The sequence below is a fragment of the Triticum aestivum genome, chromosome 1D (genome assembly GCF_018294505.1).
Source record: "Triticum aestivum cultivar Chinese Spring chromosome 1D, IWGSC CS RefSeq v2.1, whole genome shotgun sequence".
Classification (NCBI taxonomy): Eukaryota; Viridiplantae; Streptophyta; class Magnoliopsida; order Poales; family Poaceae; genus Triticum; species Triticum aestivum.
The window spans coordinates 192433133-192459219 of NC_057796.1; the positions used below are offsets into that span (position 1 = coordinate 192433133).

A 26087-nucleotide genomic window follows, 5' to 3' on the forward strand; every position below is an offset into this window, starting at 1 on the left:
TTTCTAATGATACTATTTTTGCGATGTATTAACATTTTATTAATTAAATTCATGGTCAAAATTTGATAGAGAATACTAAGAAACTTATAAAGGAGAAAGAACGTGACATGCACGCACGCCACACGTTGGTGGCGCCCTCGTACTCATGGTCGGCGACTCAGACCCTGTTTGGTTCATAAGTCCGACAACTTTTTCTAGTCCCAACTAAAAAGTCCCTAGTCCCTAAAAAGTCCCCCTGTTTGTTTCCAGGGACTAAAAAGTTCCTAGTCCCTCCCTAGAGGTTATTAAATGACCATGTTATCCCTAGTATACAGAAAAATAATAAGCAAACAACACCATGGGGCGGCGGGGCAATGGGTGCAAGGAAGGGCATTGTTGAAAAAATCCTAAAAAGTCCAAAAAAGACTCTCCTTGAGAATCTTCTTCATTTAGTCTCAAAAAACATCTTTTTGTGTTTGGTTAAAAAGTTTTTAAGAAAGACTTTTTTTAGTCCCTACCTCAAAAAGTCCGTGAAAATAAACACCCCCTCCTCAGCAGCTGCGAATGCCAGGAGAAAGACCCAAATCTAAGGGGAACAAAACCCAACTCCAAAGTCCAAAGTGAGTCCAAACACGAGTAGTAGCCAGTGAACCAGAGAAACCTCCGACCCCACCGCCTTCTTCTCCAGTCTTCCCCCTCACCTCACACCCGGAAATTCGGATCAGCACCGAGCAGCAGCACGCTGGCAGTGAGTGGGAGCCTTCCAGTGGAAGGAGTCTTCCAATGGCGGCCACCTCCTCCTCTTTCTTCGCCCCGCCCCCCGCGGCTCTGCTTCGCCACGGCGCTTCTCCCCGTCCTACCGCCGCGGCCTCCCCCTCCTCCTCCTGGCGCTGCCACGGCCGACTCCAGCGCCCGTCTGTTCGAGTCCCCCGCCGCCGTCCAGCGACCCCAGCGGCCGCCCGACCCGTGAGCATCGCTTCTCCTCCTCCTCCTCCTCCTCCTCCTATTCGCTTGAAACGCGTCACCAGAGCTTCTTAGTCATCTTGTTGCTCTCCGTCTACTTGGACAGCCGATTTACGACTCGGGTCAACCCTAGCTGTTCACTGTGTTCAAGATTGACGCGATCGGTGCCGCATCGCAGTTTTTCCTTTGTGGACTTCATTCATATCTCTTGCTATTTTCCTGTGGGGGTGCTGATTTCCTGTCCTGTTCACCGCGTGCTTCGTAGTTGAGGTTTTGCGGCAATGGTGTCTATGGGTGGCCGGCGGTGCCCAGGGGTTGGACTAAAAGGGGGCCGACAAAGGGTTTATGCGCCGCTGGGGCACATGACGATGCTGTGAATCAAGTTGGCGAGGGTGTCGACCACGACGACAACGGAGTCCGTGTTTCCAATGAGGCCCTCCGCGCCACCATCCGTAAGAGCAGAGAGGTGCTGGCGATGCACAGAGATCTACTTGATCAGGTATCCTTTGCATGTCTCGTTTCTCGAATCAAATGCATTTCTTCTTCATGCTCTCATCTGGTGGGTCACTTTTAAAAAATGTTACTACTATTCATTTTTTGAAAAATATTGTTACCCAACATTTCTGTCTGAAGCTCTAATCCAGCTCATGGCATGGTTACAACAGTTAGTGAGACCAAACTTCCTAGTGAATTTTGTTAAGGACATAGCATTATCACATCGCATGACCTTCCTTCATACATAAATGTCTTTTAGGTACATATACGGGATCACTTCTGTTAAAATGATAAATGTGGATATGAACTTCCTAAACTATGTCTTACTTTTAGTCCGTGGATCACCCATTAAGCTCCTCAATTACACTGAAAAATGCTAGACCTCCAAGTTGAACTAGTAACTCTTTTAGTCAAAATGGCATACTCTTGTCGTCCGCCATGCCTCCCGGAAGTTGAACTAGTAACTCTTTTTAGCCTGAATTTCGAATGCTAGACCGAACAACATGTGCATTCTAAGCAATAGTTTGTGCACAACTGGAATGGTTACAATTCTGAGGAACATGGTTGTCAGGGGTAGCTGGTGGTAACAGCCTAACAGGGTCTGTGTTACCAATGAATAATTTGCACCACCACCTTTAGAAGGAAATAAGAAAGGATGATCCTAAAATTAAATATGAGGGAAATGCCATGGAATTCATGTATTCTGAAAACCTGGAATAAGACCGACTATATGAAGTGCCAAACCAGCTAATGTTGGTTTTGGAAAAGTAGCAAACCCGCCAACCTTACTTTTTCAGAAGTTGCGCAGAATCTACTGCGCAAGGTGTCAATTTAACACTTGCTGGAATCGGAAACGTGTCTGAATGCATATTGGTTACAGATTGGAATGCACAATATCTTTGTGAATAACCTTGCAGTGTACTTTTTAACTATCCATGCTCATCATTAGCCCATTTCTGGAATTATTAGTGCTCTTACATTTATGTGTGCATGAACGTATGGAATTCACATTACATTATGTATGTCTTACTGTTTATCTACTTGAATTAAAACCATACTATGTGGAGCTCATTCATCCATGGTGTAATTTATAATTTGTGGAATCATCATGGATTGAATTGTAATACACTGCCAGCTTATTCAGATACCAGAAAAGAAGAAGCTCATCTCTATTATTGAGGCCAGCTCCATTCATAATGGGCAAGAGCCATTCAGTGGTAGTCCCTTTTCACGCTCGGATGCAGTTTCAGAGGGCGAAGAGATTGGCTATGATCTTCAGATGTACCTTGACAGGCGTTCACAGAAATCCGAAATTCGTTCAACTCATGGAGAATCTATTAGTGGCCAGCATGAATACTATGGAAGTTTAGAAGGCAAACTTTCCAACGCTGATGTTAATGGATCATATAGCAAGGTCAGCTATGTTCACTATCTGTACAAAACTTTCTCTAGTGCTGCTCCTAACGTATATGAACCACAATCTGTTAATGGTATGGAGCAGGATTATGAAAAGGGACACTCAGTTACTGAGGAAATAAATGACAATTCATCTTCTTCGGCCGCTGTAGATGTTATGAATATCATATTGGTAGCTGCAGAATGTGCTCCTTGGTCGAAAACAGGCAAGAACGATTTAATAAATCTTCATTTTTCAAGCTTTTCTATTTGTAAAATTCCAGATTCAAACTTAGCACCTCTAGGATGGAGAACTGGAGAATGTGGCCCGAACATAATTCTCTTTTGGTTATATTCCCGGTGCCAATTAAGTATTTCTCAGGGGTGTATAATTTCCTTTTTTGTGCAAAATGTTCTGGTTTACATATGGGAGGTTATATATTTTATCCTCTAGTTTCTCACCTTAATATTTCCACGAGTGTTACCTATTCAAGTTATATGTGTGTTCTCATCTGTAGTTACTGGTAACAGCTATAATTGAGGAAGAATAGGAGAAACACGGAGGGTATGTGTGCATGCATACTAAGTTATCCTATCGCTCATCAAGACAACTGCAGTGATACCTGAAGGAACAAGAAGAACACACACACACGCACACGCACACCCCCACACCTACTAGCTACTGGCCTACTACTATTTTAAATAGCACATCATAGCGGAAAAGGGGCCGTTGACTCATTGCCACTATTTAATGGCTGCTGTAGTCTTGATAATGTTTTGCCATCGGAGCAGCATCACCTGAGACCTATTTGAATGGATCACTATAGAATCTTTTATTCTTGTCAGGGCCTTACCTACAGTTTGTCGTCTAATCTACAAAATTGGAAGCAAGCTTGGCTACTTTCTGGCTGGCTCTGTCATCTTAGAAAAAATTGCGCTAGTAGGTTGTAGGTACTCCCCGCTTAGTACACCAAGCATTAGGACATGGATTTAACCATAGGAATGAATTTATTTATCATCATGTACTCCCTCCGTTCCTAAATAGATGACTCAACTTTGTACTAACTTTAATACAAAATTAGTACAAAGTTGGGTCATCTATTTTGGAACGGAGGGAGTAGTGTTTAGAAGAGTCACGATTTCTACAAAACTTTTTCCTTCATAACTAGACGAATTAGATATTTGTTCCTGTCAGGCTGTTGCCCGAAGCATTGGCTGCACTGTTCTCATAGTCGAGTCGGACACGAAAATAACTAAGTTTCTCAGTCATTGAGTAGGTGTTCACAGAAAGCAAGGCACGGCGGATTTTGTTTGGATGTGATCGACTTGGATGCCCAGCAGATCCTTATATCTGTATAGTCTTTTCCTCTTGGTAAAAGGAGCATGCATGTTGTCACGCCCAATATGCGACCCTATCCTAAAGGAACTCGAAGGTCCCACCAAGGATAGACCCGCATATTGAAACGCTTTTGCAAGGTGGATATCATTACATCAACATTACATAATAGTTGGGAATACATACAAGGCTTACAAATGCCGCAAGGATACATCAATACATCATACCCATGATCAACATCCGACTACGGATGAAACACCAACAGAAACTCAAACTACATCCACCCTGCTAGCCCAGGCTGCCGACCTGGAACCTATCCCCTGATCGAAGAAGAAACAGAAGAAGAAGTCCAAAACAAGTAAACATCGCTCTTGCGTCATGATCATTGCAAAGCCTGTACTTGCAATTGGTGTTGTAGTAAACTGTGAGCCACGTGGACTCAGCAATCCCATTACCATGGGTATCAAGACTAGCAAAGCTTTAATGGGTAAGGAAGGGGTAAAGTGGTGAGGTGCAGCAGCGACTAAGCAAGTATGGTGGCTAACATACGTAAATGAGAGCGAGAAGAGAAGCAATGGAACGGTCGTGAAACTAGCAATGATCAAGAAGTGATCTTGAGCTCCTACTTACGTCAAACATAACCCAGGAACCGTGTTCACTTCCCGGGCTCCGCCGAGAAGAGACCATCACGGCTACACACGCGGTTGATGCGTTTTAATTAAGGTCAAGTGTCAAGTTCTCTACAACCGGATATTAACAAATTCCCATCTGCCACATAACCACGGGCACGGCTCTCGAAAGTTTATACCCTGCAGGGGTGTCCCAACTTAGCCCATTATAAGCTCTCACGGTCAACGAAGGATATTCCTTCTCCCGGGAAGACCCGATCAGTCTCGGAATCCCGGTTACAAGACATTTCGACAATGGTAAAACAAGACCAGCAAAGCCGCCCGATGTGTCGACAATCCCGATAGGAGTCGCACGTACCTCATTCTCAGGACACACCGGATGAACACTACGTACAACTAAAACCAGCCCTCAAGTTTCCCCGAGGTGGCGCTGCAAGTGGCTCTAGTTTGGACCAACACTCCGAGGAGCACTGGCCCGCGGGGGGGGGGGGGTAAAATAAGATGACCCTCGGGAGAGCGACTCCCTAGGGAAAAGAAATAGGTGAGGCAAATGTAAAACCAAGGTTGGGCCTTGCTGGAGGAGTTTTATTCAAAGCGAACTGTCAAGGGGGTCCCATAAATCACCCAACCGCGTAAGGGACGCAATATCAAGGAACATAACACCGGTATGACGGAAACTAGGGCGGCAAGAGTGGAACAAAACACCAGGCATAAGGCCGAGCCTTCCACCCTTTACCAAGTATATAGATGCATTAATTAAATAAGAGATATTGTGATATCCCAACATAAACATAATCCAACATGGAGCAATCTTCATCTTCACCTGCAACTAGCAACGCTATAAGAGGGGCTGAGCAAAGCGGTAACATAGCCAAACAATGGTTTGCTAGGAAGGGTGACAAATGTTAGAGGTTCATGGCAATTTGGGAGGCTTGAAGAGCAAGTGATAGGTGGCGCAGCAAAGCGATAGAACGAAGCAACTAGCATAGCAATGATAGTAATGAGATCCAAGGTGACGGTCATCTTGCCTGAAATCCCGCTAGGAAGAAGAACGAGTCCATGAAGAAGATGAAGCCACGAAGACGAACGAATCCTCACGATCGCAACGACACGGGAACTATCGAGAAGAAGCACACAACATGGTAAACACACCACACATGAACAAGGCATGATGCTCAATCAAGTATGATGCATGACAAGGCTACATGAAGCTACACATGGCAAGAGATGATGTATACAAGATCAACACATCAAAGCAAGTTTAAATGAGGCCGGAAACAACATATAACAATTCCGGTAAGTCCTCATATACAAATTTCGAAATTGGTCCAGATCTGAATAAACCTTATGTTCAAGTTGTTAAACAGCAAGTTAAAATGCACCAAGATGATCTACACGAAATTCTAGTCAAGTTACATATAAAGTTCATTAGATTCAGAGCTACGGCCTAGAAGATATGAGCAAAACAAGTTAACCATGACATTGATGCAAAATGCATTCAAACATCAAGCAAAGACTCTCAAAACAAGGATGCAACAAGGTAATATGAAATTACATGCAAAACTAAGCAAGTTTGATATAGAGCATGCTCAAAACGGAGCAACGGTGTAACACACACTCCAAACAAGATATAACAACAAACTGTCCAAAACAGCAACTAGGCATCTAGCAAGCATCAAAACAATATGCTACAGCAACTCAACATGAAAACAAAAGGCATGGACATGATGTACAGGTAAAGCATGACAAAACATGAACACTGAGCTATCTCCAAAAATCACTAGAACATGCTCAAAAGGACATGGCAAGATTGCAAATAATAACAGATTCACAGACTTAGCAGAAATCACTGCACATGGCAGAAATAACATCAGGTTGCAAAGTTTAGAGCTATCAAACAACATGCTACAGGAATATATCATAGCAAACAAAGGCATGGCATGAATCTACTAATTGCATAGAACAAAAGTCCCTTACTGATCACGAGCCAAAAAGGCACAGAAGATATGATGGCACCCATGTAAACATAGCAAGTTCCATAACAGATTCAGACTTAGAAGAAAAACAGAGCATGGCAGAAATAACGATAAATACGCATGTCGGTGAGCTTGAACCACTCACCACAGAGCATAACATGGCATGGCAAGGTAACCAACAGTAAGATGGCATAAATATGAAGCTAAGCATGGCAATAGCATAGTCATAGGGTACATGGAACACTAGTAACAACCATGGCAAAATTGATTAACATGTAAACAATTTGCCAGGAATATTTTATAGCAAAAGTAGAACAAGATAACAACAAGCTACAGCATGCCATAAATGCAAACAAGGGCATGGATGGATAGAGCATAACAAGTATAACAAAACACCCTTATTGAACATCTCCAGATTATGCATAGAACTCATGATGGCAGCAGGTTTACATGGCATCACAACATAACAGACTCAGACTTAGCAGAAATCACTAAGTCACAGAAATCAGCAACATCACGGAGGCTACTTTGCATGCTTGTGCTAGTCATCACATAGATCACAAAAATACAAGACAAGCACCACTGTAAAGATGGCATGATGTAGTACAAAACTCATGTAAAGCTCATGCTCATAGGATGCACACACAAAATGCAATGAAAAAGACAAATCAGCAAGTTCTGTAAACAGATAGCAGTTAACATCATATAGCACTCTTGCAACGATGATTAGGGCATCAAGATGATCTCAAACAAGCATGGCACAATGGAACAAAATGAAGAGCATCTCATGACGAACATTTTGATATATCATATGCACCAAACGGAGAAACGAGCGAAAAGTTACGGCACGATGAACATGGCATCAGGATGCAAAATTACGGGGACTTAGCAGAATATTACCCTCGCGAAAAGCGGGACGGGACGGAGCGGGACGAAGGGATCCGGGGCGCGGGAGATTGTTTGGTTGCCGGGGCTGGTGGATCTCATCCCGATCCGGGTCAACACCGGCTCCGGCGACCCTACGGCTCCGGTGATCGCCGGAGAGGACGGAGGAGGGCGCGGGAGGTTGCCGGGGAGGTCGGGGACGACCGGGCGGCGCGAGATCCGGCCGGATCCCACCGGATCCGGACCGGAGGGGACCGGCGCGGGGCGGCGGAGCTGCGGCCGGCGAAGTCGAGAGGCGGCGCCGGCGAGGAAGGATGGCGGCGGAGCGGCGCACGGGACGGTGGGGAGGCGGAGTGGACGGCGGCGAGGGTGCGGTCGGGCGGCGGAGGAGGGCGGCACCGGCGGGAGACGAGGCCCGGCGAGGTCGAGAGGCGCGCCGGCGGGGTCGGGCGGCAGTGCACCGGCGGCGGGGTGCTAGGCGGCGGCGCGGGGCGCGGGCACGGCCCCGGGCTGGCGGCGCGGACGGATGGGCCTGCGCGGGCCCGCTACGGGCTCGGCGGCCCACGGCGGCGGGGAAGCCCGAGAGGCGACGTGGCGCGTTGTGAGTGGCTGAGGGAGGCGGCGGACATGTCCGTCGGCGGGGGCGGACACGTCCGGCGGCGGGAGGAGGAAGAAGGCTAGGGTTAGGGGTGTTTTCATCCGAGATTTCGGGGGAGAGGGACATATATATAGGTAGAGGGAGCTAGGAGAGTCCAAAAGAGGTGCGGTTTTCGCCTACACGATCGTGATCGAACGACCGAGAGCATGGAGAGGAGTTAGATGGGCTAGATTAGTGGGCTGATTTGGAGGGGTGCTGGGCTGCAAAGAGAAGGGGTTTCGGGCTACGCGGTTAACCATTGGGGCATCAAACGACCTCCAAATGGAACGAAATTTGACGGGCGGTCTGTCGGTGCTATACCAAGGCCACTCGGCAAATCTCGGCCCATTCCGAGAACGTTTTTCTCCCGCTCACAAAACAAGGTCTGAGAGGGGCGACGGGCGCGGCGAGAGTGTCGGATCGCGAAACGGACAACGGGGAAAAGGACCGGATGCAAGTTTTGAAAAGCATGCAGATGAAATGCAGATGATGACAAAAATGCAACACGCAAGCAAACGACATGGCAACAACGACGAATAACTGGCAGACACCTGGCGCATCGGATCCGGGGCGTTACAATGCTGTACCTGGCGCATCAGAAAAGCATCCAACATATCCGATTGAAATCAACTCCTAAACCAATAACATCACAGGCCCACGTTGCTTGCACTTAAGTAGAACTACATTTCAGTTTTCCATCTAATGATGTACCTATTTATTACCCGTTTGTTGAGTTTGAGCTCTGCCTGGGTGGGCTAAGCTGTGCAATAAGTTAATTATGCAGAACATTTTCCATATATGGCAAGTTTGTTGTTGTCATTCTAAAGAGGATTTTTCAGTTATTTGATAGCCCCTTCCACCCCCTCCAAAAAAAAGTTAAAGAAGCTTCATCAAATGATACCATACTCCCAAGTGGTGCCTCATTCTTGAGTTTGGCACCCATCCTGAGCCATAAGTTCCCGATTCATCTCTTGAGCTCCTATGCATGCTTACTTCTCCTACAAGATAAATTCAGAAGTATTTAACAAGTTAGATGGTCCATCCATGCCTTCTGTTGAAATCTATAAGTGTCCATGTTTCTCTACTTCACTGAAACCGACTCTGTAAAGGCTTATGAGGTTTTAACATAAATATCTTAAAGGGCTTTCTTTGCAAAAAAAAAGGGTCTAGCTTCTGCTAATTGTTAGTACACATTGTTTTGTTTCTATTTTTTGGAGGTAGTACGAAATCTGTGCAGATGTTATCATTAAGCTGAAAATCAGTTTGGTAATCAGAAGAGTGAGCACAAATTTCATTGCTCTATAATATACTCCATCCGTCCCATAATATAAGATGTTATTACAACCAATATATGAGTGTATTGGTTGTAGTGACATCTTACATTATGAGACGGACGGAGTAATAAGTATACATCGCTGCACATGATTTCAAACCTGAAGACACTGCTAATTTTCGTTTCTAATGGCTTGGTAAGGGAGCTGTGACCATGTTTTTAATCTCCTGCAGGTGGACTTGGGGATGTTGCCGGAGCTTTGCCGAAGGCTTTGTCAAAGAGAGGTCATCGTGTCATGGTATGTTTCTATAAGCCGTCTTATGATGATATTGTAAATAGAGACTCAACTAAGCTGCTAACAGTTGGTAAATGCCGCAAGTCAACATGGAAGATAAGCAGATGCTGCTTAATGTTCATGAAGTAGCATATTAATCCAGTAGATGACCTAAAATTCAAAAATTATGTCGCCGAATGACCTAGGTATCATGATGTTTGTGCCTAGTTAAACTTGAATGAATAAATATTTCATGAGTAATCAGTTGTGGCAATCATTTGATTTGGTCTTCAATGTAAAATGAGTCATTAACATAAGAGTAAATTCCATATTTTACCCCTAAGTTTCAGGTTTGTGACAGATTTTACCCCATTTAAGAGAAATTATTCCATTTAACCAAACTCCTGCCAGTTTTTACCCTTATCTTCTAGCGCTTTCACAATTCACATACATATCATTATTTATATGGCGTGCCACGAAGATGATATATATAATATAGGTCACCGCATCGTCGCTATCCTGGTCGCCTTCCTCCCTATCGTTGGGCTATGTGTGTTTACGCAGCTCACAAGTACTTTCCGGCCGTATGCAAGTACACAAGGCAAAGCATGTGCCCAGAAACTTGACCGAGTCTCCCTAGAGGCTGGCTCAAGTACGTAGCAAGACTGGCTAGGCAACGCTAGCTGATTGATTTGTCGCCGGGAAACTCATGGAACACACACGAAGATGTACGCGACATGCGACATGCGGGTTGATGACAATGGAGGGCTGGCCGGCCTCAGTTCAGTCCAGCGATGCGCTGCTCTAGTTGACGGCAGTGGTAGCGGGAAGAAGCCGGGGCGGTGGTTGGGGGCGCCTTACTCTGTACTGTGTGCGGGGGCCATGCCGTGCCGACGCAGGGCACATGGGCCGCAGCAGGCGGCCATGTTCAGTTTGTGGTCGGCGAGACAAGGCTAAACGTCTTATATTTGTTTACAGAGGGAGTATATGGCATGCCACATAATCAGTGATATATGAGTTCGACTTGTCAGAACTCAATTTTTTTAAAGGGTTAAACACTAGCAGCAGCATGGTTAAATGGAGTAAAATGGAAGATTTTAATCTTAAACGGGGTAAATTCTGTCAAAAATATCAAACTTAGGCGTAAAAAATGGAATTAACTCTTAACAAAAAGAATGATGTATTCAAATAATTATGGCACATCTAGCATCACTTGTACACTATACCCTTCCCCCCTGAGGCATGCATTAGCTTGGAATTAACTCTTAACAAAAAGAATGATGTATTCAAATAATTATGGCACATCTAGCATCACTTGTATACTATACCCTTCCCCCCTGAGGCATGGATTAGCTTGAAGCACTAGCAAGCTGCACAACACAACTTGTTGGCATGTGTCAAAATGTACTGCAGCTTAGATGGCCTAAATGCCGAGTCAGTACAGAGTGGCTGTTTCAGTTGCACTGAAAAGAGATCATGTAAACCAACAGTGGGTAGCAGGTAAGGAATTAACTCAAATAGGGTAATGTAATTGGAATACATCCCTCTTTGTGTGCACGGGGGTTTATTCCTAATACATTTATTGTGGTTATGGGGTAACATAACCAAACAATTGGTCATGTATCCCTTCACAGTAAGCAAGCATGATATGAAATAAAGACCTTTCAACCAAACACCACCTAATTTTACATTTTCTGAGCGTCTCGATCCCCTTATAAACTACCGTCCTGTCAATTACATTTGAAGTATGTTAATACTCTTTTTCTTGGACATGCGTGGAAACCATTTCATTGGACATGAGATGGATACAAGGTCTCTTGGGCCAGCCTGCACGCAGGCAGGGGCCGGATGTCCGGGCTCAGGACGGACTGTCTGGGGTGCAAACCGGACTGTCTGGGGTGCAAGCCGGACATCCGGGCGCTGAAGCAGGTGCGAGGCCGGGCTGGCTGGGTGAAGGGCACGCTCCAGGTGCCGGACGTCCGGGTTGACGGCCGAGGCTTCTGATGCCAAGCCAGTCGTCCGGGCTGAGGCCGGACAGCTATCCAGGTGATCCTTTCGTCCGGGTTTAGCCCGGACATTGGGGTAGCAATCCGGTCGTCCGGCTGCAAAGCAGGGGCAGCATTCTCTTCTTTTTCTTGCTCCTCTTCAGCGATGGCTTGGCCTTGTTCCCTTGCTTCTCCATGGTCGCGTCCTTGGTACATAGGGTCTCCGGTTGAGGTAGTAGCCATGTCTCATATGAATGTAAAGGTAGTTCAAAGAGGAGCGAGTTCACCTCAGTTTCAATGGCACGTGCGCGTGCTCTAGTCATCGGTCCACTTGGCACTTGGGGTGTTGGTGTAGGGTCCATGGTGATGTCCATGGGTTGCTCTGCACCAACACGCCCATGCGTTCGGTGCCGGTACTGTGCCATGTCGTGCGCCTTGAGGGGCCCACACGCGCCATGCTCCACATGCCCGCGCCCCTAACCCACACACGCCTGTGTAACCACAAGGGTTGTCTCTGATACCATTTTGTAACACCACCCTTGGGCTGGTAGTCATTACTCCCGGCTATCATTAGGCTCAGGATTACCCCCACAGACCAACACGAGTCTTGCCGACACATTTTGTCCTCACTCGTGCGCGCCCCGGGAAACTTCCGAGTCGGTCATCCATCCCCATATTGCTCTCAGCCAAGCACGCTTAACCAGAAGGTTCTTAGGAGATGAGCTTCCAGAAAAGAAGATGCATCTTGTTACAAGAGGGCTCTTGCCTCATGCCGCCACATTGGAGGGCTCCACGGGCTACCATAACGGCGCCTCCAAGGAGAACGACGCTGTGGCGCCGCCGTCGCCGCTCAGTTTCGCTAGCCATCATCACCAATGGCTGTGGCTGGGCAAGGATTTCACCCTGGCTCTTGATCGCCAACCACAAAAGACCACCAACGCCACCATGTCCATCGGGGAGGGAGCAGGTGAGTGGGTCAGGGCAGAGAAAGCAGCTTGCTGAAGTTGTCCACCGTCGTAGAGAAGGGATTAGTACACGATCACTCTAAGGGCAGGGGAGTTACCTGCAGCACCACCAACTGGCCCGCTGCTGCCTGCCACCTTCAGCTTGCTGCCTGCGGCTGTCAGGCCGAAGAGGTGCCCGGCAGCATGGGGGCAAGACGCCGGCCAGATCTGATGGAGCAGTGGCCACACAGATCTGGGCCACCTGTTGATCCCCGCTGGATGCTCCGCCGGGCAGCCCCGTTGGCACAGTCGACCACCCACCAAGGAGACGCAGGACAGGACCACAGTGACACGACACAGCCAGGATACGGTGACCAAAGGATGTGGGGAAAGGCCCTGCTACGGGTTGGTACCGTCTCGCAAGTCACATTCGACGGCTGAGCCGCTTGATCGCGGGGTGGAAGTACTTGAATGCTAAATAGACTACCTTTCAGTTGCACCTTTGGTAACTTGTTTACATGTATACATTTACAGGCGATAGTACCAATGTATGGGAACTATGAAGAACCTCACCAAATAGGAGAACCAAAGAGGTACCAGGTCGCAGGGCAGGTGCTTTCCCCTCTTGTTCGTAATAGCTTTATCTTGTGATAATAATAGTTCCTTTTGAAAACACGTTCTTTGTACAGGATATGGAGGTAAAATATCATCATGCATACATAGATGGCGTGGATTTTGTGTTTATCGACAATCCTATCTTCCACAATGTTGAGAGTGAAATTTATGGTGGAGACCGAACAGTAAGTAATGTAATATTCTGCTTACTATACTAAATTGCATATTTGCAAAAGCTGAGATGATATTTATGTTGTAGCAGCCAGTTGTCTTCTTCTCTTTGCCTTTTGGGGTTGCTTATTATTGAGACGAGTAGGCCAATTTTTTTCTGCAGGATATCTTGAAACGAATGATCTTATTGTGCAAAGCAGCTGTAGAGGTAAATTCTCTTGCGACTAAGCCATTTCTCTCTCCAGGCACGGACAATCCATAAGAACATGTACATTTATTTCTTGGAAATAAGTACACAAACACTTAACATGTACATTAACATTGTTTTGCTCTGCTTTTTCTATGATTGGCATCTTTCTTCCTCAATATGCTAATAGAAAACGTAATGACCTTGATCTAGGCTCCATGGTGTGTTCCATGTGGTGGTTTTTGCTACGGTGATGGAAATCTTGTATTCATTGCAAATGACTGGCACACTGCATTACTGCCTGTTTATTTGAAGGCTTATTATCGTGACAATGGTTTCATGATATATGCCCGCTCTGTCCTTGTGATACACAATATAGCACATCAGGTAACGTTTCTTCCCCTTAATCTCACCTTTTATCTGATATGTATTTCAGTATTTGTCCCACACTTTTGCTATGTATTCCGTGGATTTTACATGGAAATGAGCATTCCGTGGATGTCATCAAGATGGGCATGGTTTCTGGAATGCTGTTACGAGCTTTAATTTTGCAAATTCACAAACAATATATACATAGTTATTCAATAATGGAGAAATTTAAAAAATAGTCACTCATATAGCAAAACATGTACATCCTATCCTCACAAGGATCCAGAAAAGACGTCTTTTACTGGAGAGCACAACATATCAGTTAGTGTACATTGTCTTCATATAAGTAGTTCTTTACAGCCACAGTTACAGATGACAACAACAGTATCAGTTAGCTTATGTTGTCATTATAATTTCTTCTGTTTCCAGCCTTGGGTAGTTCTATAGTGTAAATTTGTAATCCTAGTCTGTTTGTTGCTTTGGTGTAACAATTGTTCTCTATCAAACATATGACCCATCAAGATGAGTTAACTTTAATTTCTGTTCCAGGGCCGTGGCCCCTTGGATGATTTCAGTTACCTGGATTTGCCCAGTAACTACATGGACCTTTTCAAACATCACGACCCATTTGGAGGTGATCATCTAAACATATTTGCTGCTGGAATTAAAGCTGCGGACCGTTTACTTACTGTTAGCCATGGTTATGCATGGGAGCTCAAAACGCCTGAAGGTGGTTGGGGCCTTCATGGGATCATTAATGAAAGTGATTGGAAATTCCAAGGCATTGTAAATGGTATCGATACCACTGATTGGAATCCTAGGCGTGATGTCCACCTGAAATTGGATGGATACAGCAACTATTCTCTGGAAACTGTTGAAACAGGTAAAGCACAGTGTAAAGCGGCATTGCAGAAAGAACTTGGTCTCCCGGTTCGTGGGGATGTTCCTGTGATTGCTTTCATCGGACGGCTAGACAATCAAAAAGGTGTAGACCTGATAGCAGAAGCAATGCCATGGATAGCTGGTCAAGATGTACAGGTAATACTGCTGGGTACCGGGAGGCAAGACCTCGAAGACACATTGAGGAGGCTTGAAAGCCAGCACTACGACAGAGTTAGGGGGTGGGTTGGTTTCTCTGTCAGGTTGGCTCATCGTATGACCGCAGGAGCTGATATACTGTTGATGCCGTCAAGGTTCGAGCCTTGCGGGTTGAACCAGCTCTATGCAATGATGTATGGGACCGTGCCCGTGGTGCATGCGGTGGGTGGCCTTCGAGACACTGTCCAGCACTACAATCCATATGAGGAGGTTGGGCTTGGTTGGACTTTTGAAAATGCGGAAGCAAACAGGATGATCGATGCGCTGGGGCACTGCCTGAACACGTACAGGAACTACAAGTCTAGCTGGGAGGGACTCCGGAGGAGAGGGATGATGCAGGACCTGAGCTGGGACACTGCTGCTAAACGCTATGAGGAGGTTCTTGTTGCTGCCAAGTATCAGTGGTGACTGGGGAATGGATCCACGAGCCTACTGATGGTTGTCATTCACAGACTGGAAGACACTCTTGTGTGTTTGCCCAGTGTCCTAAGTAGAGCATGTTGGTTGAAACTGGAAGACGAAATCTTTCCTGTCAGAGCCCAAGTCATTCTCAGCAATGCAACTGTTAGCCTACTTCCTAGGCGAAAGCTGCTGAAGAGGTGTTTCTTTGGAGGAGGTTTAAGCGGCACATAGAAGATTCAGCGGACAGCGGACAAACATCCTCCCTTTTGAAGGAATTGCAAACATGGTGCATTTCTGAAGCAGCCTCTGTTCCCACAGGATGAGCTCAGTTACATGCTTTATTTAGCTCACTAGTATTTAGCTCAGTAGAGTACCTACCAGCTAGCTCGGGAATCATTGCTTGGTTTATTTGATTGATTGATAGCTGGGCTGTACATCCCGTCTAGGAGTTTGCTGCTGGGTTGGTCATTTCTTAGAGCAAAGTCATGTAGATAGACAGTTGTAGCATGAGGTTACCTGGCTTTGAGCGTTCCATGTAATTAGTACGTAGTGCTATATTAGTTTTTCGTTTATTCACCCCTTCCCGTTGGTCTGCTTTATACCATGCTTGAGTCTGTAATAATGCCGATCAGGGTCAGGGTCAGGGTCAGCCGGTGGCTTGCGTCCCGGGACATGCATGTTTCAGTCGAGGGATGTCCGTCCAATCGTCACATGGAGCGATGGTGCGTGTTGGCAAGCCCGTGGGAGATGCGATGCCGGAGAAGAAGTGGTCCAGAACAGGATACAAGGTATCACCACCACCAGAGTGCTTCACCTGACAAGTTCCTTCTCTTCTGTGAAAGGGTTTCTTCCTCCCCCGCCTCCAGGACACGGCAGCTCACGTGTGCAACCATATAAATGTAGGCGTAGGCACGTAGCCTCTGCAACCAAGTAGTGCATACTCGCCAGCTACATTTCTCAGCGACGCAACAAGTTATTCAAGAGAAATCAGTCATGGCCGCCACCGCTGCCATCGCCGGCCGCGCGTACGAGGACTTCGTGCCGCCGCACAACATGGTCACCGAGCCGGCGACCCACACCCTCTCCGTCGATCTCACCGCCGCAGGCACGCACCGCACCCCCGTACCTCTTCTTTGCTGAGTTCTTGGGCCGCATCGCATGAGTTGTATATGCCGGGATCAGCTTGTGTTGATTTAGTTATGAGGTGCCGGTTGCAGGGTACAAGAAGGAGCACATCAGGGTGCAGCTGGTCCGCAGCCACGGGCTAGTGGTTGTGCGCGGCGAGCGCGCCGTCGCGGGCAACCGCTGGAGCCGCTTCCGCCTGGAGTTCGGCGTGCCCGGCGGCTGCGACCTCAAGGGCATCCACGCGAGGTTCGAGGGCGGCGTCGTGCGGGTCACCATGCCCGGGCTAAGGACCGCCGCGGTCGGCGACGTCTCCGGCAAGCAGGTGCCCCCGGCGGCCAAGGCTGATGCTTCCGGCGTTCGAGCAGGAGATAAGGAAGATGAGAACGTGCAGAAACAGCCGGCGGAGGAGCGCGGGGCCGACGAGGTGAAAGATAGTGGCCGCCTTGATCAAGGACAAGGTACCCCTGCCGACGGCGTCCGGGGAGTGGAGTCGCCGGCGACGGCGTCAGGCCGCGGATACAGCTACCTCCCTGAACGGAGAAAGCTTGTGACCACCGTGGTTGGCGCGGTGCTCGTCCTGTTTAGCCTTGGCATCTACGTCAGGTACAGCTTCGGCCCATGAGCCGAGGCAAGGGGTGTTGACTACTCGACGTCAGATGAGCGATGAGCCTAAACGATTTGGCGCCAAAACGTTGTGCAAGTGCGATAGTGCTAAGCGATGCTCGGGTTGACTCAATTGTATCCTAAACCTAAACTACAGCTGCTTAAGATTCATGAATCATGACGGCTTCGTTAATCTGGTACCAACATGTACAACTTTTATTTCATTCTCTCTCTCTCTCTCTCTCTCTCTCTCTCTCTCTCTCTCTCTCTCTCTCTCTCTCTCTCTCTCTCTCTCTCTCTAGTATAAATCCTCTGCTCTAGTATAAATCAAATCATCTGCTCTACTGAGAATATTCGAAACATAAATATAAGCACGCCTACAACAAATCCTCTGCTCTAGTATAAATCAAATCCTGCACCACAATACAATATTCCAAACATAAATAAGAATCGGAATCATTTCTCCTTGTTGGCTATTTACAAATTTACAACCCTCAAATCACCATCATAATTCTGCTTTGAGGTTCAAAGTAGAGTTCAAAAGCAAACACCTGAACAAATTATTTGTCCTTTTTAGGGAAGACAATTTATTTTTCAGAATAAACCTAATGGCAACACGGGCGGCCCATTTCTTTCGATGATTCTGGCACTCGCAGTAACGAAAGCCCGCATTTCTTCTTGTGACGCGATGGCGTTCCCGCGCTTCCGCCCTCCGCCGGTGCAGGCTATCCTCGGCGTCGGCGGTTTCTCCGCGGTGCCCCGCCTCAGCCGCCTGGAGATCTCGCGCAGCTAGCCGCCTACACCGCCGCCCTTCGTCTCCTCCTGCTTCCCCGGCGAGCGCGCGCGGGCGTTGCTGGTATTGGAGCCCCGCGGCAGCTTGCTGACGAAGCACGGCGGCTGATGAGACGTTCTGAACCCGAGCCGATCCCCGACAGAGGAGGGGGCAGTTGAGGAAGCGGGGCTGGAGGAGCCCGACACGGATGCATCGCCGGCTGGCGGCGGCCGCCGGTTCTTTCGCTGTCGGTGCCCCTTCCGGTTCTCCGTGGACGGCGATGCCGAAACCACGTCGCCCTTGGGCGCGGCCTTCTTCTTCTCCTTGCCGCCGAGCGCGCCGAAGCACTTGGGCGAGGCGGACCGGCTGCGCTGAAGAGGCACCGTCTGCAGCCCGACCCCGTCGCCGAGCGAGGAGGTCGACGAGGACGCGGAGGGGGAGGAGCCTGCCGACGACGACACGGCCGCCGCCTGTGCGCCCACGCTCGACGCCCGCGGCGGCGACGACGAGTTTTCGTGCTCGTGACCGACGGCCGCCGACGCGTCGAGCGCCATCGTCGCACACACGGCGCAGGGGAGCAACCACGCTACGGCGGTTGATCTGGAACGTCTGAATCGCGCGGGCCGAGTTTGGGTGGAATGGATTATGGATGACTCGATGATGTAGCCACTGTGCATGGGGCACCGTCATACTCATATGTGTGCGCACATTTACAGATTGCGCTGAGAGAGACACGGCGGCCATTACGGCTGCACTCGTGCGTCTTCCCCAAATGCCATCCGGCCTTTGCCAAAATCATGGTTAATTTGTGGCGATCTTTAGTTGCTTCCATGTTTAGTCATGTTTTATTTACGAAAAGAATCCAGATCTACTATCAAATTTCATTGGAAGTACAAAACACCTCAAAACATGTCACAAAATTACATCAAGATTTCGAGAACATCGAATGACCAGTACAATAGCTAGAACGAGGTGCCGACGCGCCGCAGTCATCGCTCCTCTACCAGAGTTGGTTTGACCTCGTCGGTGACAACCAAAAAGTCTTCGTGCAGGTCCCCTAAGGACCATCTCCCTGGAACCGTAGTCATCGACGTCGAACCCTTGAATAGTTCTAAAGCACACGACACCAAATCTCGTCACACGATGAGAAACCTTAACCTCATCGCCCAAGGAGACGACAATAATCTATGTGTAAGACAATAGGTTTTGAGGGAACGGGCGCAACCCTCTAGGGGTGGCCTGTCACATATATATAATGAGGTGATATACAACGTTACAATATACACGTGTAAATACGGAGGCAACATAGTCTAACACCCTCCCTCAATCTTAGCCACTTCCTAAAGAATCGAGAAGGATAAGATTGCGTCGGCAAGCCTCAAACTGTGGTAGAGGCAATGGTTTGGTGAAGATGTCTGCAAGTTGATCCTTGGAAGAGATGAACTTGATTTGTAGTTGCTTCTGAGAGACTCGTTCACGCACAAAGTGATAGTCAACTTCAATGTGTTCCGTTCGAGCATGGAATATCGGATTTGCAGAGAGGTATGTAGCACCGATGTTATCACACCAAAGAACAGGAGACTGTGGTTGGGATATACCCAATTCCCGAAGCAAAGACTGTACCCAGATAATCTCCGAAGTGGCATTGGCCACAGCCTTAGACTCAGCTTCAGTACTGCTACATGAGACAGTGGCCTGTTTTCGAGCACTCTAGGCGATCAGATTAGAGCCAAAGAACACAGCATAGCCCCCCGTAGATCGCCTGTCATCTGGATTGCCAGCCCAATCCACATCAGAATATGCTGAGAGACATCCAGAGGAGGTCGGTCGAATATGCAAGCCATGAGACACCGTGAATCGAATGTAGCGCAAGATACGCTTAACAACAGACCTGTAACGCCCGGATAATCAAGCTACAGTAATCCCACGCTAATGGTGCCACATCACCACAATTACTGTTGCTAATCTACCGTTAGGTCAAACCGTTTGAAAATTCGAATTCAAATTAATGTCAAAAATAAAAGTTTTTCAAACTTTAAAACAAAAATGTTCGGGAGGTGCCATATTTTGCATAAGTAAATATGGTGTAATAAACACATTTTTATAAAATGCCTAGATAATTTAAAATGATTTAAAGCAGAAAAGAAAATAAATAAAAAGAAAAGAAAATACAAAAGAGAAAAAAAAAGAAAGAAAGGAAAAGACCCCCCCACACTGGGCTACGGCCCAGCCAGCAGCCCAACTGGGCCACCAGGCCAGCCCACCCACTCCCTTATCCCCACCCAGTGAGACCCCGAACCCACCCACCACCGACACTCCCCCCCCACGAAATATCTCCCCCCTCTCCCCCGATTGGATCAGGATCGAGGAGGAGGCCGCCGCTCGCTACCTCCACACCGACGCAGCCCGACGCCGCCTCGCCCTCGCCGGTCTGCCTCCTCCGTCGCCGGTCGTCTCCGTCCTCCTCCTTGCCCCCCGTTGCCCTGGACCCTACTCCCCGCCGTGAGCCGCTGCCTTTTCTCTCCTCCTCTCCCCCTGTCCCCGTGCGCACGCACGCACATGCGCCGGCCGCGCCCGCGCCACTGTGCTCACCTCGCCGCGGACCTCGCGCCGCCGTTGCTACGCCCGGCCACCGCGCCCCTGCTCAGGCCTGCTCCGCAACGCCCAACACGCCCCCCCTGTCGCGCCCGCCTCGACCCTGGCCCCTGCACCGCGCTCCTCCCCTCTCTCGCTGCGGCTATCCCCGTCGCCGCTCCTGCGGCTGGCCGCCGCGCTCGACGGTGCCCCACGCTGCGCGGCCTCGCTCCGCTGCTCTGCTCCTCTGCAGACCGGCGTCTGGCCGCGTCGTCTGCGCCCAACGCGGCCTCGCCCTCCTGGCCTCGCGCGGCCCCGCTCCCGCGCCGTTGCGCCCTGCTGGTCCCGCCCCGCTCTCCCTCGACGACTCCCTGCGCCTGCCCCGCCCAGCGGCCGTGGCCGGCCGGTGCGCCGCGCCGCCGAGCGCGCCCCCAACCCAGGCACCCCGCCGGCCGTCGCCCCGCGCCTGTTCGCCGGTGCCCCGGCCCTCCTCGCACCGGCGATCTGGGCGAACGCCCAGTCGGGCGCCGCAACGCCCGACCCGCCCCGTTAGTGCCCGGCGCCCGATAGGCCCCTAGGCCACTGGCCAAATGGCCCCATGGCCCAGAGAACGTTTTAATAAAAAAAGAAAATGATTTAAAAAATATATTAATAAAAATAAATAAATAAATAATAAATATAATTAATTAACTTAATTAATCCTGTTAATATTAACTAATTAAGATTAATTAACTTAATAACTAATTAACCTAATTAACTACTGTTAATTAGCTAACAGCCCCTGACAGGTGGGACCCACCTGTCAGGTTGACCAGGTCAACGGTCAACGTTGACTGCTGACGTCATGCTGATGCATTAATTAAATTTCGAATTAAATTAATTTATTAAATTCTAAAAATGATTTAAATCTTTAAAATTTAATATAAAATAAACCGTAGCTCGGATGGAAACACTTTGTACATGAAAGTTGCTCAGAACGACGAGACGAATCCGAATACGTAGTCCGTTTGTCAGCCACACGTTCCTAGCATAGCGAGCATGGAACTTTCCCCCTCCGGTCCGTCTGTCCGAAAACGCGAAACATCGGGAATACTTTCCCGGATGTTCCCCCCCTTCGCCGGTACCACCTACTGCCGCGTTAGGGCACACCTAGCACCGCTCATTGTCATGTCACGCATCGTCATGCTTATGTTTGCATTGTATTTACTGTTTCTTCCCCCTCTTCTCTCCGGTAGACTACGAGACTGACGCTGCTGCTGCCCAGTTCGACTACGGAGTTGACGACCCCTCCTACTTGCCAGAGCAACCAGGCAAGCCCCCCCCTTGATCACCAGATATCGCCTATTCTTCTCTATACTGCTTGCATTAGAGTAGTGTAGCATGTTACTGCTTTCCGTTAATCCTATCCTGATGCATAGCCTGTCCTTGCTACTACTGTTGTTACCTTTACCTGCAATCCTACATGCTTAGTATAGGATGCTAGTTTTCCATCAGTGGCCCTACATTCTTGTCCGTCTGCTGTGCTATACTATCGGGCCGTGATCACTTGGGCGGTGATCACGGGTATATACTTATATACTATATACATGACACCTGTGGTGACTAAAGTCGGGTCGGCTCGTAGGAGTACCCGCAAGTGGATCTTTGTGGCGGAGCGACATGGCAGGTTGAGACCACCTAGGCAAGTGGTTACTTCAACATAACACGCTTAACGAGTTCTTGGTATTTGATCTGAGTCTGGCCATTTGGTCTATACGCACTAACCAGCTACGCGGGAACAGTTATGGGCACTCGACGTCGTGGTATCAGCCGAAGCCTTCTTGACGTCAGCGACGGAGCGGCGCGCGCCGGATTGGACTGCAACGCCTGCTAGGCTAGGTCTGCTTCCGGCCGCCCTCGCAACATGCAGGCGTGCAATGGGCGATGGGCCCAGACCCCTACGCCATAGGATTTAGACCGGCGTGCTGACCTCTCTGTTGTGCCTAGGTGGGGCTGTGACGTGTTGACCTTACGAGGCCGGGCATGACCCAGGAAAGTGTGTCCGGCCAAATGGGATCGAGCGTGTTGGCTTATGTGGTGCACCCCTCAAGGGAAGTTTATCTATTCGAATAGCCGTGTCCCTCGGTAAAAGGACGACCCGGAGTTGTACCTTGACCTTATGACAACTAGAACTGGATACTTAATAAAATACACCCTTCCAAGTGCCAGATACAACCCGGTGATCGCTCTCTAACAGGGCGACGAGGAGGGGATCGCCGGGTAGGATTATGCTATGCGATGCTACTTGGAGGACTTCAATCTACTCTCTTCTACATGCTGCAAGATGGAGATGGCCAGAAGCGTAGTCTTCGACAGGATTAGCTATCCCCCTCTTATTCTGGCATTCTGCAGTTCAGTCCACTGATATGGCCCTTTACACATATACCCATGCATATGTAGTGTAGCTCCTTGCTTGCGAGTACTTTGGATGAGTACTCACGGTTGCTTCTCTCCCTCTTTTCCCCCTTTCCTTTCTACCTGGTTGTCGCAACCAGATGCTGGAGTCCAGGAGCCAGACGCCACCGTCGACGACGACTCCTACGACACTGGAGGTGCCTACTACTACGTGCAGCCCGCTGACGACGACCAGGAGTAGTTAGGAGGATCCCAGGCAGGAGGCCTGCGCCTCCTTCGATCTGTATCCCAGTTTGTGCTAGCCTTCTTAAGGCAAACTTGTTTAACTTATGTCTGTACTCAGATATTGTTGCTTCCGCTGACTCGTCTATGATCGAGCACTTGTATTCGAGCCCTCGAGGCCCCTGGCTTGTATTATGATGCTTGTATGACTTATTTATGTTTTAGAGTTGTGTTGTGATATCTTCCCGTGAGTCCCTGATCTTGATCGTACACATTTGCGTGCATGATTAGTGTACGGTCAAATCGGGGGCGTCACAAGTTGGTATCAGAGCCGACTGCCTGTAGGAATCCCCCTTTCCACACTCCTTGGCCGAAGTCGAGTCTAGACATTACAAAACTTTTACTAACATGGCTGTGTGTCTTACGGGCCCACGTCGCCATTGGGTGGTACTAGGATCTTTTACTCCTCGACCTTTACTCTGGGACTCTGAACTCTCTTCTACTCGGGTTAAACGAATTTACTAACTCTAACACTAGGATCCCGTGACCGCATTCACCCCAAAGTTGGATAAGCCATAGTTATTTCTTAGAATAGTATTTTGAACAATTCACACACTGTCATTTGACTCCTTTGAAACATCTTTGCTTTCAGATGGAACCCACGAGGCAGGTCGTGCGCCACACGACGGCCATTGGTGCCTCGGGATCACCGGCTGTGCTAGCTGAGATGATGACCTATCTGGGTTATCGCTGGCACCCTGAGTACACCGTCTACGAGGAGTACCAGGACTTTAACCAGGAGCAGTACCGTGCCATCGTCCACCTCTACTCGCGGGAGTATGACTCCACTACTGTGCTGCACACCGCTCATGGTGTTGGAGTGACCATCGATATGGCTGTCCACGATGCTGCCTATGCTGCTCTGACACGTCTTCGTGGAGAGTATCGGGAGTTGGACACCTCCCCTTTCAGGCACATTGCTATCGCATCTGATGTTGGTGCGGAGGGATACTATACTGCTGCCTACTCCACTGTCACCCGAGAGCCCTTCTACCATCAGAACCTGGTTCTGCATGCTGATGGGCTGGATCGAGCTAACCGAGCTCTTCGCCACGAGTTGTACACCACCCGTCAGCACCTTTACCGTGCTCTGACGCTGCTGCACCCCTTTGTCCGATCTAGGGAGCTGCCCCGTTCTGCGATCTACCCAGCCAGGACTGTGATGCCCCAGGGTGTCGGCTGGCCAGATGTGGGAGGCCACTCTCCCGCACTTGGACCTCTTCTGCCACCTGAGCGTCAGGTTCTGCACCAGAGTATTCGCGGCCCCCAGGTTGCTGACGTGGAGTTCCCGATGCGACACTACCAGCTTTCAGGCTACACCTACCTCCACAGTACCTCTTGGGACTGATGTAGGCTTGCTTGTTAGTGTTAGATGCTTTCGCCGCGAGCCTGTGTGCCGCCTATGTTGTTTTAGTCTATGTACTGAACTCTGTGTACTGAACTCTATGCATGACCCCTTTTGTAAGTTATGCCGACTACTATGTAGTAGCTATCGTGCTCCTTTCATTATGCATGTTTCATCATGAATGATTCTTGTCTTTGCAAATTTCTCAATGCTGAACTACCCCTGTTATATATTAGCAGGATGGTTAGACCAGGTGGTCGTGGTAGTGGTGGCAAATGCCCCACCACCACCTGAGTACATGGCTGGTATGATCCAACAGTTCGAACTGAACCGCCAATTCATGGAAAATATGATGGCTCAGTTTCCTCGCCCCAATATGGACCAGCAACCAACCCCAGTAACTCTGCAGGATTTCATGCGCCTCAATCCAACTGTGTACCGCAGCTCAACTCAGCCTCTGGATGCTGATGACTGGCTCCGTGACATCACCTATGAGATGGAGTCTGCCGATGTAGCCCCTGCCAGCTATGTCACCTTTGCTTCCTTCTTTCTGAAGGGACCCGCAGCTCAATGGTGGGACAGCCACAGGCGTACTCTGCCAGCTGGAACAATCATCACCTGGCCAGACTTCCAAGCAGCTTTCCGTGCCCGCTTCATTCCTCAGGGAGTCATGGACCGGAAGAAGCGTGAGTTCCGCAACCTCATCCAAGGCAACAAAACTGTTGAAGCTTATCAGCGGGAGTTTCTAGACTTGTCTCGCTATGCTGAAGAGGACATTGCAACTGATGCACGCAGACAGGAGAAGTTCCGTGATGGCCTTCAAGCTGACATCAAGCTCGCACTTCTAGTGCATGACTTTGCTGATTTCGCCACCTTGGTGAACAAGGCCATCAATGTCGAAACTGGTCTGCAGGAATACCAGAGCTCTCACAGGCGCAACCGTGACACGGGCTCATCTTCGGGCCCGCCCTCACAGAAGCGTAAGATATGGATCCCGAACAACATGTACCGTCCAAATGCATCTGCCCCAAGGCAGACCTATGCTGCACCTCGTCTGCCTCCACCACCATCTAGGCAGTCAAGACTTCCAGCTCCACCACCCCAAGCTCCTGTTCCCACTCCCAATAATGGTTTGTGCTTCAGGTGTGGTCAACCAGGACACCGTGCTAGAGAATGCAACCAGCATCAGAATCAACTGGCCCTTCCAACAACTGGCCATGGAAGCAACCAGCCCCGCAGCAACAAGGCCAAGTCTTATGGTCGTGCTCATGCCAACCACGTTGATCTGAACGAAGCTCAAGACCAGCCTGCTACTGTGATGGGTACACTCCTCGTAAATTCAGTACCAGCATCCGTTTTATTTGATACAGGTGCATCAC

General features: G+C 48.9%; 2 protein-coding genes across 5 annotated transcripts; both read left to right on the forward strand.

The window, feature by feature from the left end:
- Positions 1 to 583: 583 nt before the first annotated feature.
- Positions 584 to 16189, forward strand: LOC100137008 (soluble starch synthase 2-1, chloroplastic/amyloplastic). 4 transcript variants are annotated; one of them, XM_044593100.1, is made up of 10 exons: positions 584 to 945; positions 1208 to 1441; positions 2582 to 2851; positions 2939 to 3059; positions 9802 to 9866; positions 13306 to 13383; positions 13461 to 13571; positions 13721 to 13765; positions 13958 to 14131; positions 14663 to 16189. In XM_044593100.1, exons 1-10 carry the CDS (start codon positions 763 to 765, stop codon positions 15617 to 15619), a joined length of 2238 nt encoding a protein of 745 aa, XP_044449035.1. In that variant the 5' UTR covers positions 584 to 762; the 3' UTR covers positions 15620 to 16189. The 4 variants fall into 4 exon arrangements, with proteins under 4 accessions (XP_044449035.1, XP_044449033.1, XP_044449034.1 ...); XM_044593098.1 differs by having other exon boundaries at positions 600 to 945; positions 2573 to 2851; positions 13461 to 13580; XM_044593099.1 differs by having other exon boundaries at positions 600 to 945; positions 13461 to 13580.
- A 71-nt stretch (positions 16190 to 16260) lies between these two features.
- On the forward strand, positions 16261 to 17534 carry LOC123180919 (inactive protein RESTRICTED TEV MOVEMENT 2). Its single transcript, XM_044593101.1, has 3 exons — positions 16261 to 16401; positions 16517 to 16718; positions 16831 to 17534. Exons 2-3 carry the CDS (start codon positions 16607 to 16609, stop codon positions 17358 to 17360), a joined length of 642 nt encoding a protein of 213 aa, XP_044449036.1. The 5' UTR covers positions 16261 to 16401; positions 16517 to 16606; the 3' UTR covers positions 17361 to 17534.
- Positions 17535 to 26087: the final 8553 nt, after the last annotated feature.